The sequence below is a fragment of the Lygodium microphyllum genome, chromosome 11 (genome assembly GCF_053477565.2).
Source record: "Lygodium microphyllum isolate KBCC chromosome 11, Lygodium_microphyllum_v1.1.10, whole genome shotgun sequence".
NCBI lineage: Eukaryota > Viridiplantae > Streptophyta > Polypodiopsida > Schizaeales > Lygodiaceae > Lygodium > Lygodium microphyllum.
Genome location: NC_141145.1, coordinates 95,330,137 through 95,342,122, shown reverse-complemented (window position 1 = coordinate 95,342,122; position 11,986 = coordinate 95,330,137). Strand labels below are relative to the sequence as shown.

The following is an 11,986-nucleotide window of genomic DNA, read 5'->3' as shown; positions in this document are numbered from 1 at the left end:
TTACGTGTGTCCTGTCTCTTATTAACCACCTAGCCTACTAGTGGTACATGCAAGAGCCAAACAATGCAATAAAAGGCAAGGGTCAAAAGGCCTGGGTTGTAACTTGTAAGTTGTAAGTTGTTGTTTGTGGGTTACTACTTACTTGGGTGCATGAGCTAGTAGGCTAACAGTCTCGAGGGCCCCACACACATGCACATACCAATAGGCCTAGTACACACACACACACACACACACACACACTCTCTCTCTCTCTCTCTCTCTCTCTCTCTCTCTCTCTCTCTCTCTCCCCCCTATCAGGGTCAGCTGTCTCCTTGCCCAATGCCAACAATCTGCTGTCGTGGGCGGTTTCATCAGCAACATCAGAAAAAAGAGCAAAAGAGTCTCTTTCTCACTCTCACCCACACACACACACACACACACTCTCTCTCTCTCTCTCTCTCTCTCTCTGTGTTTTCCCGGTGGTGCCTGTCCGCTGGCTCTGTCGGTTCTCACACTTCAGCGCAGTACTCTACCTACTCATCTCGCCTTCTGCCTCCTTCTCTCCATTTTGTTCTGTGGACATCACTTACCGTTGAACATGGTTAACCGAGACCCTGGCACAGCACATGATCATCAGGTCTGTATTGCAGCACAGAACCGCGCCCTGATTAGAAGCCAGCCTGCGCTTCTCTCTGCGAAACCTTATTCGTGTCTGCCGAATACCGCTGGTCATCATGCTGCGGCGCCATTTTGACGCAGCAGCAAGCAGCCACAGTTATAGGCCGATCTCGATCTCTGGGGAAAAAGCGCTCACAGTCTCAGCTTAATTCGCGATCATTCCAGCGATCGTGGTGCCATAACAGTACCTGTCACATTAATACACGGTTTAATCTTACTCGAAAAAATCATGGGTGCCTGTTGCTCGGCCCAATACTCAAGCAGGAAGGAGAGGAAGAGGCAGATGATGGAAGCTCTGGCCGCAGAGGCTAAGACAAATGAGCTCCTCTCTCGTATACCAGGCCGGATGTGTAGCAATGGCGCTAGCAGCACCGCCTGTGTCTTCACTCAGCAAGGGCGCAAGGGCACTAACCAGGATGCCATGGTTGTGTGGGAGGTGAGAGCATGATCTCTCTCATTCTTCAGTATCTCAATTTTGACTTCTTTTTGTTCCCTTGTTAGCTTTAAATCCTTCATTTACTAGCTTGAGCAAATACAGCTAGACATTCCATTTCTTGCAAGTCTTCGTTTTATGATGGTATCATTGTCGCTACTACACATGTAGCCCCTTTGCAATCTTGCGTTGAAAAGATTCCCTGCTATGCAATCTTGCATGTGATGTCTTCTGAGTCATGGTGGTGGGTTTGGGTGATTTATGAATGAAATCTAACTGATTATAGAAGGAATTGTTTTACATGTGAGATCACAGAATTATGCATGCCGGAAAGACACTGTCTTCTGTGGTGTGTTCGACGGGCACGGTCCATACGGCCATTTGGTGGCGAGGAGAGTAAGAGATGCATTACCCTCGAAGCTCATGGCCATCTGGAAAGCTCACATGAGGGGAGAACAACAAAACTGCATAACGGGAGCCAACAACAAAGATCAGGGACGGTGTGAAGAGAAAGAAGAGGAGGAGGAGGAGGAGGAGGAGGAGGAGGAGGAGGAAGAAACTGAAGAAAACAAGTTTTCTGATGTACAACAGAAGGGTGGTGCAACAGACTGGAATGACAGATCAGATGCTGCAATACTCCAAACTAAGGAGCCTGAGATGTTTGGGAAATGGAGGGATTCCATGCTGAAATCCTTTCAATCCATGGACACAGATTTGAGGCAACATCCGACCATCGATTGCTTCTGTAGTGGCACAACTGCAGTGACTGTGTTGAAACAGGTGGGTCAATTGTGTCCATGCCCTGCATTTGATCTGATTAAGTAAGAGATAAGTTTTGATCTTTATTTACTCATCTTAGGCACGGTAGCTAGAAGGCTTGATGTCATTGCGTGGGTCGCCAGGTGAAAGCTAGGGTGCATAACTAATGATATATAAGTGACATGGGGTAAACTGTAAGTGCAAAGGTTTTTGGTACTCAATGAGGTTGATTTAGACCCGGTTCTTAGATTTCCTTGGGAGGGATTGGAATCGAAGTTTATGTTGGGTTCCAGATATTGTCTCGATCTGTGAGGAATTTATGTATCATGAGAGTCGAGATATGGCTGTTGGACTTAATCGACTGGCAAGGGAGTGAACTTGAAGCATAGTGTAGTTTCCAGAAGAACATGAATGGTTTTCTAATCGACTAGCAAGGGAGGGAACTTGAAGTATAGTGCAGTTTCCAGAAGAACATGAATGGTTTTCTGTATTAAATCCTTTGATTGCTGAGCAGATAGGGCAGACTTTATCGATGCAACTGTCATTTCTGAATTGCTCCTGAAAATATTTTTACAGAAGATCTTTATTAGTTAAACGGTTGTGTGATTACAAGTTACAGAAATGAGACAGAGAAATTTAGAATACCTAACAATAGTCAGAAATTCTTTGTTGGGCTCTTCTCAACCAGGCGAATGTGTTAAGAAAAAGAAACCAAAAAGATTGGAAAATAAGTGGCCACTGTGCCCCCAGTGGATACGGGGCTACCGAGTGTATAAGATGCTTTGACCATGCTGGATGCTGCATTTTATTTTATAGCAGCATCGCAGGGACCAGGGACATGGGCCATGGCATGGTAGATAAACCGGCCTGCCGGCCTGCCTGGCAAGCGCTTATCTTTGAAGCTATTTGTTCCTGTGCCATACTTTTCTGTACGATTCAATAAAGCTTTACTCGTTTTAAATGACGGGAAGGACTCTTTTGACGACTTGCTCATCGGACAATGTGGGCACTGGGCACTTCATGTAAGAGAGAAGGACAGTCACGTTCCCCTGTCCGCCTGAAAAGTGCATGGGAGAGACCAAAAAAGATAGATCATAAGACAGAATCACAAAAATGGCTGATGGAGTTATATTGAATATTCTGTTATTCTGTTTTTTATTAAAAGTTTTGGTTGGGGGGGGGGAGGGGGGGAAGTAATGTAGTTGATGATGATGATGATGATGATGATGATGATGACGATGATGGTGGTGGTGGTGGTGGCAGGGAGACGACCTGGTGGTGGGCAATGTGGGCGATTCGAGGGCCATTTTGGGGAGGAGAAGGGCAGGGTCAGAAAACAAGCTGGAGGCCATTCAGCTGACTGTGGACCTCAAGCCAAGCCTGCCAGGTTAAAATAAATAGATAAATCATTAATTAAGAGATGGTGAATTTTTAATTTTGCTCTGGTGTTATTAATATCATTGTAATTAGTAATTAAAATGCAAGAAAATATAAGAATGAAATAGAGAATATGGCAACTAAACGTTCTTTTCCCTTTTGTTGCGAATTATACATGTGACAGGCGAGGCAGAGAGGATACGGCGGTGCAAAGGGCGGGTGTTTGCGCTGGAGGATGAGCCGGAGGTGGCACGTGTGTGGCTGCCATTCGACGATGCGCCGGGGCTTGCGATGGCGAGGGCATTCGGGGACTTCTGCCTCAAGGACTTCGGTCTCATCTCCGTGCCCGACGTCACCTACCGCCGCCTCACTTCGCTCGACCAGTTCATCGTCCTCGCCACCGATGGGGTAAATAAATATATATATGAATATGATGGAATAAAATATATTAGTTGTACAAAGTTATTAGGTGTAAGTTTAATGATATGTTTAATTGAGAAATTAAAATAATGTTCTCTTCATTCAACTCCATAAATAGACTACAGTCTCTCTCCTCGTGAATTGTACGTCCGTCCGTCCAAAACGGCATCGATCCAGTATCCTACGGGCCTGACTTTTAATGCTTCCACGTCCACATCGCCCTTTTATTACACGTCAGATCACGTCCCTTATATGCTCACGGGATTCAACAGCTCGTTTGACCCCACACGGCAGCCTCTCGAGAATGACCGCGTTCACACGGTAGCGAACGCGTGGCTCCATTTCCCCACGTAGAAAATTAATAGTGGCTTGTTTGACACTGGACGGACGGACGGCTAATCAATGGGCTTGCAGATCCTGCCTAACTAGTAGCACACTCTTTCGCGAACCTTGGCTGAAACTGAAAGCCTCGTCACTCTGTGGACTCGTCTTGAAGAGCTTGGTTTGCTTATAGTGGAATATGTAGATAGGTGGAGGTTCTGTGTTCCTTATTTTCATTTTTTATTTCAATTAAAAAAACCAACCAAGGGACCCGTCCGCTTCTCAAACGTTAAGAGCATTTGAATGTTTGCAGACCAGGGGGATTTCAGCTACATTCCAAGGATAGTTCGATGGGGCCTTGGGAAGATAAGACGAGGTTGAAGTTGTCCTAAGCTTAATGGTGGAGTTTGTCACTCTATCTCGTTTCTAATATTTAGAGTCATGCCAAACCCTTGTAGGACCTATAAATAGGAAATTTTATGGCTAGTCACTCTCTCCTTGAGCAATGTTAAACTTTCGGAGTCTTTAGTCATCGGGCTACGGCTCTCAACTTAACGATACATATCAGCCCCCCCGAATTTCTGAAATGACATGTTTTTCCCTCGTCTCTTCCGTTGTGTCCACAAGGCCAATGACATTTCAGGGCCTAAAACTTGACCTTTAGTAAAACAGTTGGTTTTATAAAGCATTCGTAGTTGTGTGAACCGGCGGAACTTCCCTATTTTTGATGCAACATTTTGTTGATTCTTTCCTAAATTAGTTATTGCGTTGTATTGTTGGTGCGAGGAGAAGTATGTTTTTGGCGTTGAAACTTGGCAATGGTGGAAAATGTGGTTTTTATAGTTGGCAGGGCATATGATATGATCGTTCAGCACCACATCCTAAACCGGAAAGCTTGTAAAGTTCCATGCATATCAAAAATTCTTTTTTTCCAAGAAGTCCGTGTTATATATGTATATATATGGGCCTATGGCTATGGTATGTTATTGTACTGGGAAGGGAATACGCTTTACATAGCCTATCGTCAGTGTTTGTTTTCTGTTCGAGCTTTTCTGTTCGAGAAGTCCGGGTGGCTTTTCGTTGTCTCGTGGGGCTACTCATGAATTTTTTTTCTCAAATGAAACGTTAAAGATCTGCGCGTGTGTGTTTTGTTTTTCTGTTTTTTTGGGGGGGGGGGGGGTGGGGATGACAGGTGTGGGACGTGTTGAGCAATCAGGAGGTGGTGGAGGTGGTGGACCGGGCACCCACGCGGGCGACGGCGGCGAGGGCGCTGGTGGAGACGGCGGTGCGGGCCTGGCGCCTCAAGTACCCCACCTCCAAGGTCGACGACTGCGCCGTCATCTGCCTCTTCCTCCAACACCCACACCCGCCCCCACCAGCTGTACTACCGCCCCCCATCCACCCCGTCATCCCACCCGACGCTACACAAGAAGCAGCAGCAGCCTCAGAAGCAGCAGCAGCAGCAGACGCCGATACTGCCGTCTCTTCCCACCATTACCAGCACCATCATCATCATAACGTCACCTCCTCTGACCAGGACGAGGTAACCGCCAATGGCGAGCTGCCATTGCAGCAACATCTTCCTCAGGGTACTGACCTGCAGGCCGCCAACGCGAGTACTGAGGATGCAGAAAATCAAGACGTCGTCGAGGATTCTGCTGCACCTGATGAAGACATCTACTTTGCCCGATCAAACACGGTTCGCACGCCCGCTCGAGACCAGCAGCTGATCGATATAGTGAGTGGTAGTAGTGCATCAGTACTGCAGGGCCATGGCGCAGACGAGACGTCGAAAGGCGTCCACCATCCACATGACGATGATGATCAGTCGAAGCTGTCGCACATCAACGTGAAGGAGAGAGAGCCGGCGGTGGATCGGTCTCACTCAGTGCGGAGCCTGGCGGATTGCTTGTCGACTGCCCCCGACGACGAGGAAGAGTGGTCGGCCCTGGATGGAGTGGTGAGGGTCAACTCCCTTCTCCACTTGCCTCGCTTCTTGGGTGGCGATCACAAGAGAGATCTGCGTGCCAAGAGAAAGTAAGTAGTAACACACTCCCCACACACACATCATGCTGCCCCGTTCTAATTCAAGCATCGGACCCTCCCCCTCCTTTTTGGCTATCTTTTTGCTTCATCCCTGTGCAGTGTGTATGTACTCCACGCAGAACACCTTTGCGTACCTTGATTGATGGCCTGCGCTAATGCATCCTCCATAGCCCTCACTTTTTCCCCTTCCTTACATGGGTGGCCTTGCCTCATCAACACATCTCTCTTTCACTTCTTTGTTTTTTTAAATGGGAAGGAGATGATGAAAGAGACCACAAGTTGCTTCTCTAGATCAGCCAATACTACAATGATGCATTTGCCCATGCCTCTCGACCATGTAAAATAATTGCCACTTGTCAATTCATGAAACTCATGACATATTATTGTCTACAACTTCATTATGGTATTTTCAGTGTTAGTACTTGTGTTCACCTTTGCACTTCCGAGCAATGTTCACAAAAAACTACTATACTAACGTTTAATGTAAAACAAAATTTATAAATTTAAGAAAAATCTTCAAAATTTAAACAAGAAGTTTTAAAACCTTGAGCTTTACCATTGTAAATATAAACATTGCAAATGATTAAAAAGTCCCTTTACAATTTTGAGTTAATGAATTTTATATTTATTACCAAATTTTTTTAAAAGAACAATGCCAAGTTTGGAGACAATTTTTGTTTGTGGCACTTTGAATCAAGGATAATGAATGTTCACAAATTTTTGTACATCCATCCATCCAATAGATATTATACAAATAAGTCAAAATACACTCTATTTGAATACCTTAATTAAATTAGTATTCTTAAAACAAATATAAAAAAAACCTATTGTGCATTGCGCACACGAACTTCTTGCATTAATATGCATATACAAAATATAATGCTTTCACTAATATTTTTTCCAAACTCCTTGCATTAATATGCATATACAAAATATAATGCTTTTTATTTTTTCCAAACTCGCATGAATATGCATATACAAAATATAATGCTTTCACTAATATTTTTTCACATTGTAGAGCATAAATTTTAGATATAAAATTGCACTCTAAAAAAACAAATTTGTTTACTTCAACTGATTATTTACTCAACACGATACAATACATATTAATATTCTTTTATGTATTTGTTAGGCATAGTGTGACCAATATTGTATGTCTATCCCTTGTGCGATAAGTCATGGATCATGTAGTAAATAAATAAAGTCTATAATTTTTTGATAAAATATAATCAAAGACAATTTCATAACATTTAGATAGAGTAAATAAAATTATTATTTTTAGAGTTTATACTTTTGTGCGTGGAATTTATGTGCTCTACAATGTGGAAAAATATTGCCAGAAGCATTATGTTTTGTATGCACCTATTAGCATAAGGACTTTGTGTGTACAAGCATCATAGATTTGTTTTTGATATATTTATTAGAGAACTCAAAGTAGTAATGTTATAAAGCTATTAGAATAGAGTGTGTTTTGATTTATGTACACAAGAAAGTAGTATAAAGTGAGGAAAAGTAAGAAACACAAAAAGGATGCTTAGGTACAAAAGCCCATTTTAATTTTATAAATGCATGTATGGGAAAGGTGCTCACCCATAAGAGGGAGCAATTATACCCAATCTTGTGTCAAACATGCTTTATTTTATAGTTTTCTCTTTTGTAATTTGTATTTCATGAATTTTGGATCAATAAATTTTTGTTATATGGTGAAGGTTTTCAATACTATGCACCAATGCAACACACACATAAAAAGTATGCATATATACATTCACTCACCATTGTGTGCACATAGGATCATGCCTTACAATAAAATTAACCAAATAATGTAAATCTTAGCTATATATATATCCTAGAAACCAAGTCTAAAACTTGGCTTACCTTGACATGTATTCTAGAATAAGTGAAGTAATTTGAAGAACGAAGTGATTCAATCGCAACAATCGTATCCTATCTAACTATATATGTCTATTGATATTTAGTGTACGAGAACTAAAAGGTTTAATTAATTATTTATAAACATCATTTATAGAAAAACTAACTATATCTAAAGTTGGATATGCCATTTATATGGCTCTTTGTGATCTTACTTAATACCGGTACATGTTACATCTTACATTTACATACATATGCATTTGTTGTTGCATTATACAATGAGTAGCCAAGAAAGGATTGATACAATTCCTTTGCTTGAGACTAATTTGTCCTCGAGTTTGATAGCTTTGTAGCCTATTGAAGTGTCACATCTTTTCAAAACAAGTTTAGTATTCTATTGCTCCAATCCTTAGATGCACAAAGACAAGGAGGTTTTACCCTAATACGCTTATAATCATATATCACAATGAGAATTTGTAACGTGTCTGCTTGTCCGCTTGTGGGACACGTCTTAGCAGCCCATCGGGAGGAGGGTCTAGAAGGCTCCGCCTGGCACTCGCAAGGAATGACACAGGGTTTGCGATTTAGGTCTTCTTGAGTCTGCCTCGAGCAGAAGTGTTCGGCCGTTCCCACTTCTTCCCTTCTCTCTCCCACTCCTTTTCTTCTCCTTCTCTCCCTCTTCTTTTCTCTCCTTACTCCTTTTTCTCTCCTCCTTTTCTTCTCTCTCCCACTTCTTCCCTTCTCTCTCCCACTCCTCTTCTTCTCATTCTCTCCCTCTTCTTCTCTCTCCTCACTCCTTTTTCTCTCATCTCCCTCTTCCTCCTCCTCCTCTCTCTCTCTCTCTCTCTCTCTCTCTCTCTCCTTTCTCTTCTCTCCTTCACAGCGGCATCAGATAACTCGGTAGCGTAGAGTCTCCAGACAACATGACGGAGAAGGCCCCTCTCTCCTTCATAGGGACCCGCAGCGACTGACGGTCAGGGGCGAGGGGGGTGGCTACAGTAAAGAGCCCCATGGGGCACTGTTGGCAACAGGACGGGGGGGTGAAGACTCGAATGGAAGGCCAGGGGGGACACGCAGCTACCACATGAGGGCCGCACGGTTGTTGGAGGCAGGAGGTGACGACGCCGGAAGGGGGGGCGCAGTCTCCCTCTGTCTGTGTAGCCGAGGGAGGGGAGGGGCCTCCCCTTATATAAGGGGGGGAGGAGGTGGGTGGCATGGCCAACCCTCCCACTTGGGGGCTGCATGCCTCCCCTTCCCCCATCATCACCACTCCCACTCTCTCGGGGGGAGAGAGGGAGGAGTAAATTTTTTTTGAATTGCAGATAATTTTTTCTTGAAATTAAAAAGGAGGGGGGGTTCCTATGGGAGGAAGCTTGGCATTTTATATCCTCTCCCCCTTGGAGGAATCGAGATATCCTCATCTCGAGAGGACGTGGGGCTATTGTTGGTTGAGAGTATCTTCGTCCATCCAGGTGGCATTCTCTTCGGGATAATCTTTCCACTGGATGAGGTATTCTCTCAAGGTCCTTGACCTCAAATGCCTCTCCTTGATATCTAGGACTCTATCAGGCCGTAGCTAAAGGACTCCTTGGCTAGGCATTACAATTTACTGATCATCAAGTACATGATTCGGATCAGGCAGATATTTTTTCAATAGGCTAACGTGGAATACATTATGAACCTTTAGGGTTGCGGGCAGCTGTAGTCTGTAAGCATTAGGTCCTAGGCACTTAGTGATCTTATAAGGTCCACAATACCTTGGACTTAGCTTCTTGTACTCTTCCAAGGACAGTGAACTCTTTTTAGGGCGTACACGGATGAAGACAATATCACCTTCAACGAAGGATCTATCTTGCCGTTTCAAGTCCACGTAAGCCTTCTATCTATCCTTGGCAACTTGGATGTCGTGTTTTATTGACTTGATTTGATCATCCATGTCTTCCAGCATCTGCCTTGAAGCTTCTACCCTCAAAGTTGGATCCGAGAAGCTCAAAGAAGTACGGCAATCATGCCCATACAATGCTTGAAAAGGGGTCATCTGAATACTTTGTTGGTAAGAAGTATTGTAGGCAAACTCAACGAGTGGCAAATATTGAATCCATCTTTTGGGTTCGCGACATCAGTATGCCCTAAGTTCCGTTGACCATCAGTTTGGAGATGGTAAGCTGTACCGAAATAGAGTTGAGTCCCAATAGCCTCAAAGATAGCCCTCCAGAAGTATGATGTGAAGAGAGAGTTACGATCACTAATGATTCTTCTGGGTAACCTATGCAGTTTGAATATTTTCTTGATGAATAATCTTGCGATGTCTGAGGCTTTATAGTTTGACTTGATAGGGATGAGATGTGCAACCTTGGTGAGCATATCTACTACAACCATAATAGAGTTGTATCCACCCTGAACTTGGGGTAGGCAAACAATGAAGTCCATACTAATGAATTTCCATTTCATTTGGGGAATGTCAAGTGGTTGCAATTTCCCCGGCATTTTGATATGTTCTGCCTTAATGCGTTGATAAGACAAACATTCCTTGACATATTTGAGAACGTTACCTTTGAGCCTATCCCAATAATAGCTCTTCCTGACCGCATTAAGGGTCTTGGCATAGCCTGGATGTCCTGAGAAAGGGGAGTCATGGGCTTCCCAAAGTATCTTCTGCTTGAGAGATTGACTTGCAGGGATACATAATCTTGTTCTAAAGTAGACAAGTCCACCACTGATAGAGAATTCTTGATACTTCGTCTTTAGCTTCGGGTCTTGATCCTTGATGGGGATATCCCTTAGCAATTTTTGATAGACTGGGTCATGACATGTCTCTTCTTTAGCTAGCTCAAGAATTGGGTCGTTTGGCATTGATACCTTTGTGGCTAGTGACCTTGCTGTTGATGGATCTTGCAAAATAAGAGAGTTTAGAAATGCCTTGCGACTGAGTGCAGCGGCAACTACATTCTCTTTTCCAGGCCTATATTTGATTTCAAAATCATATTCCTCCAACACTTCGATCCATCGACGTTGTCTCATATTGAGCTCATTCTGGGTGAAGATCCATTTAGGACTCTTGTGGTCCGTCACTAAGAAAAATTTGTTACCTAGCAAGTAATGTATTCAAAGTTTGAGAGCATGGATGACAACCAACAGCTCCAGATCATGGGTAGCATAATTCCTTTCATGGCTCTTCAATTTCCTTGAAGAGTATGCTACGGGATGACCTTCTTGCATAAGCACGCATCCTAAAGCAAGTGCGCTGGCATTAGTTACCACTTCAAACTCCTTACTAAGATCAAGAAGTCTCAGGATAGGTGCTGATACTAAGCTTTGCTTTAGTTTGTCAAAGCTAGTTTGTTTGGCAGGTGACCATACAATTGCTACTTGCTTCTTTAGTAGATCAGTTAGAGGCATGCAATCAAAGCATAATCTTTGATGAAGATCCGGTACCATCCTGTCAATCCAAGAAAGCTACGTATTTCTTTGAAAGAAGTTGGTGTTGGCCATTCCAGAACGTCTCTGACCTTAGCTGGATCTACTGAAATTCCTTCCGCTGATACAATGAATCCCAGATATTCAATGTGTCGCTTGAAAAATGTACACTTCTTCTTCTTGGCATAAAGCTTGTGTGCTCTCGTTGTTTTAAGAACAATGCAAAGTTGGGGTTCATGATCTTTTCCTATTTAGAGTAGACTAGGATATCGTCAAAGAAGACGAGTACGAAGTCATCAAGATAGGGCCTAAAGATATCCTGTGTTAACCTGTTGAAGGTAGTATGAGCATTCGTTAGCCCGAATGACATCACAAGGAATTCAAAGTGTCCATACATTGTGTTGAATGTAGTCTTCGGGATATCTTCTTCCTTGATTCTTATATGATAATATCCAGATCTGAGATCTATCTTAGAGAAGATCTTCATACCTTGAAGACGGTTACGTAATTCATCTATTCTTGGAATGAGGTATTTATTTTTGATGGTTGATTGATTCAACCCTCTGTAGTCAATGCATAGCCGAAGCATTCCATATTTCTTCTTCTAGAACAGTACTGGAGCTCCCCATGGTGAACTGCTAGGACGGATGTAGCCTTGGTCTAACAATTGCTTGAGTTGCTTTTTCA

The 11,986-nt window shown here is 43.3% G+C and overlaps 1 protein-coding gene across 1 annotated transcript; it reads left to right on the top strand.

Annotated features, from left to right (window-relative positions):
- Positions 1 to 370: 370 nt before the first annotated feature.
- On the top strand, positions 371 to 6,421 carry LOC148029111 (putative protein phosphatase 2C 33). Its single transcript, XM_087687875.1, has 5 exons — positions 371 to 1,093; positions 1,406 to 1,870; positions 3,113 to 3,236; positions 3,411 to 3,634; positions 5,160 to 6,421. The coding sequence occupies exons 1-5, from the start codon at positions 887 to 889 to the stop codon at positions 6,006 to 6,008; spliced, it is 1,869 nt and encodes a 622-aa protein (XP_087544001.1). The 5' UTR covers positions 371 to 886; the 3' UTR covers positions 6,009 to 6,421.
- The last annotated feature ends 5,565 nt before the right edge of the window (positions 6,422 to 11,986 follow it).

What these genes read in the sequence shown, in the direction of transcription:
- LOC148029111 (XM_087687875.1), top strand. Translation starts at nt 887, where the DNA reads ATGGGTGCCTGTTGCTCGGCCCAATACTCAAGCAGGAAGGAGAGGAAG. An exon ending in ATGCCATGGTTGTGTGGGAG is followed by an intron (nt 1,094 to 1,405) that starts GTGAGAGCATGA and finishes GTGAGATCACAG; the next exon opens with AATTATGCATGCCGGAAAGA. An exon ending in CAGTGACTGTGTTGAAACAG is followed by an intron (nt 1,871 to 3,112) that starts GTGGGTCAATTG and finishes TGGTGGTGGCAG; the next exon opens with GGAGACGACCTGGTGGTGGG.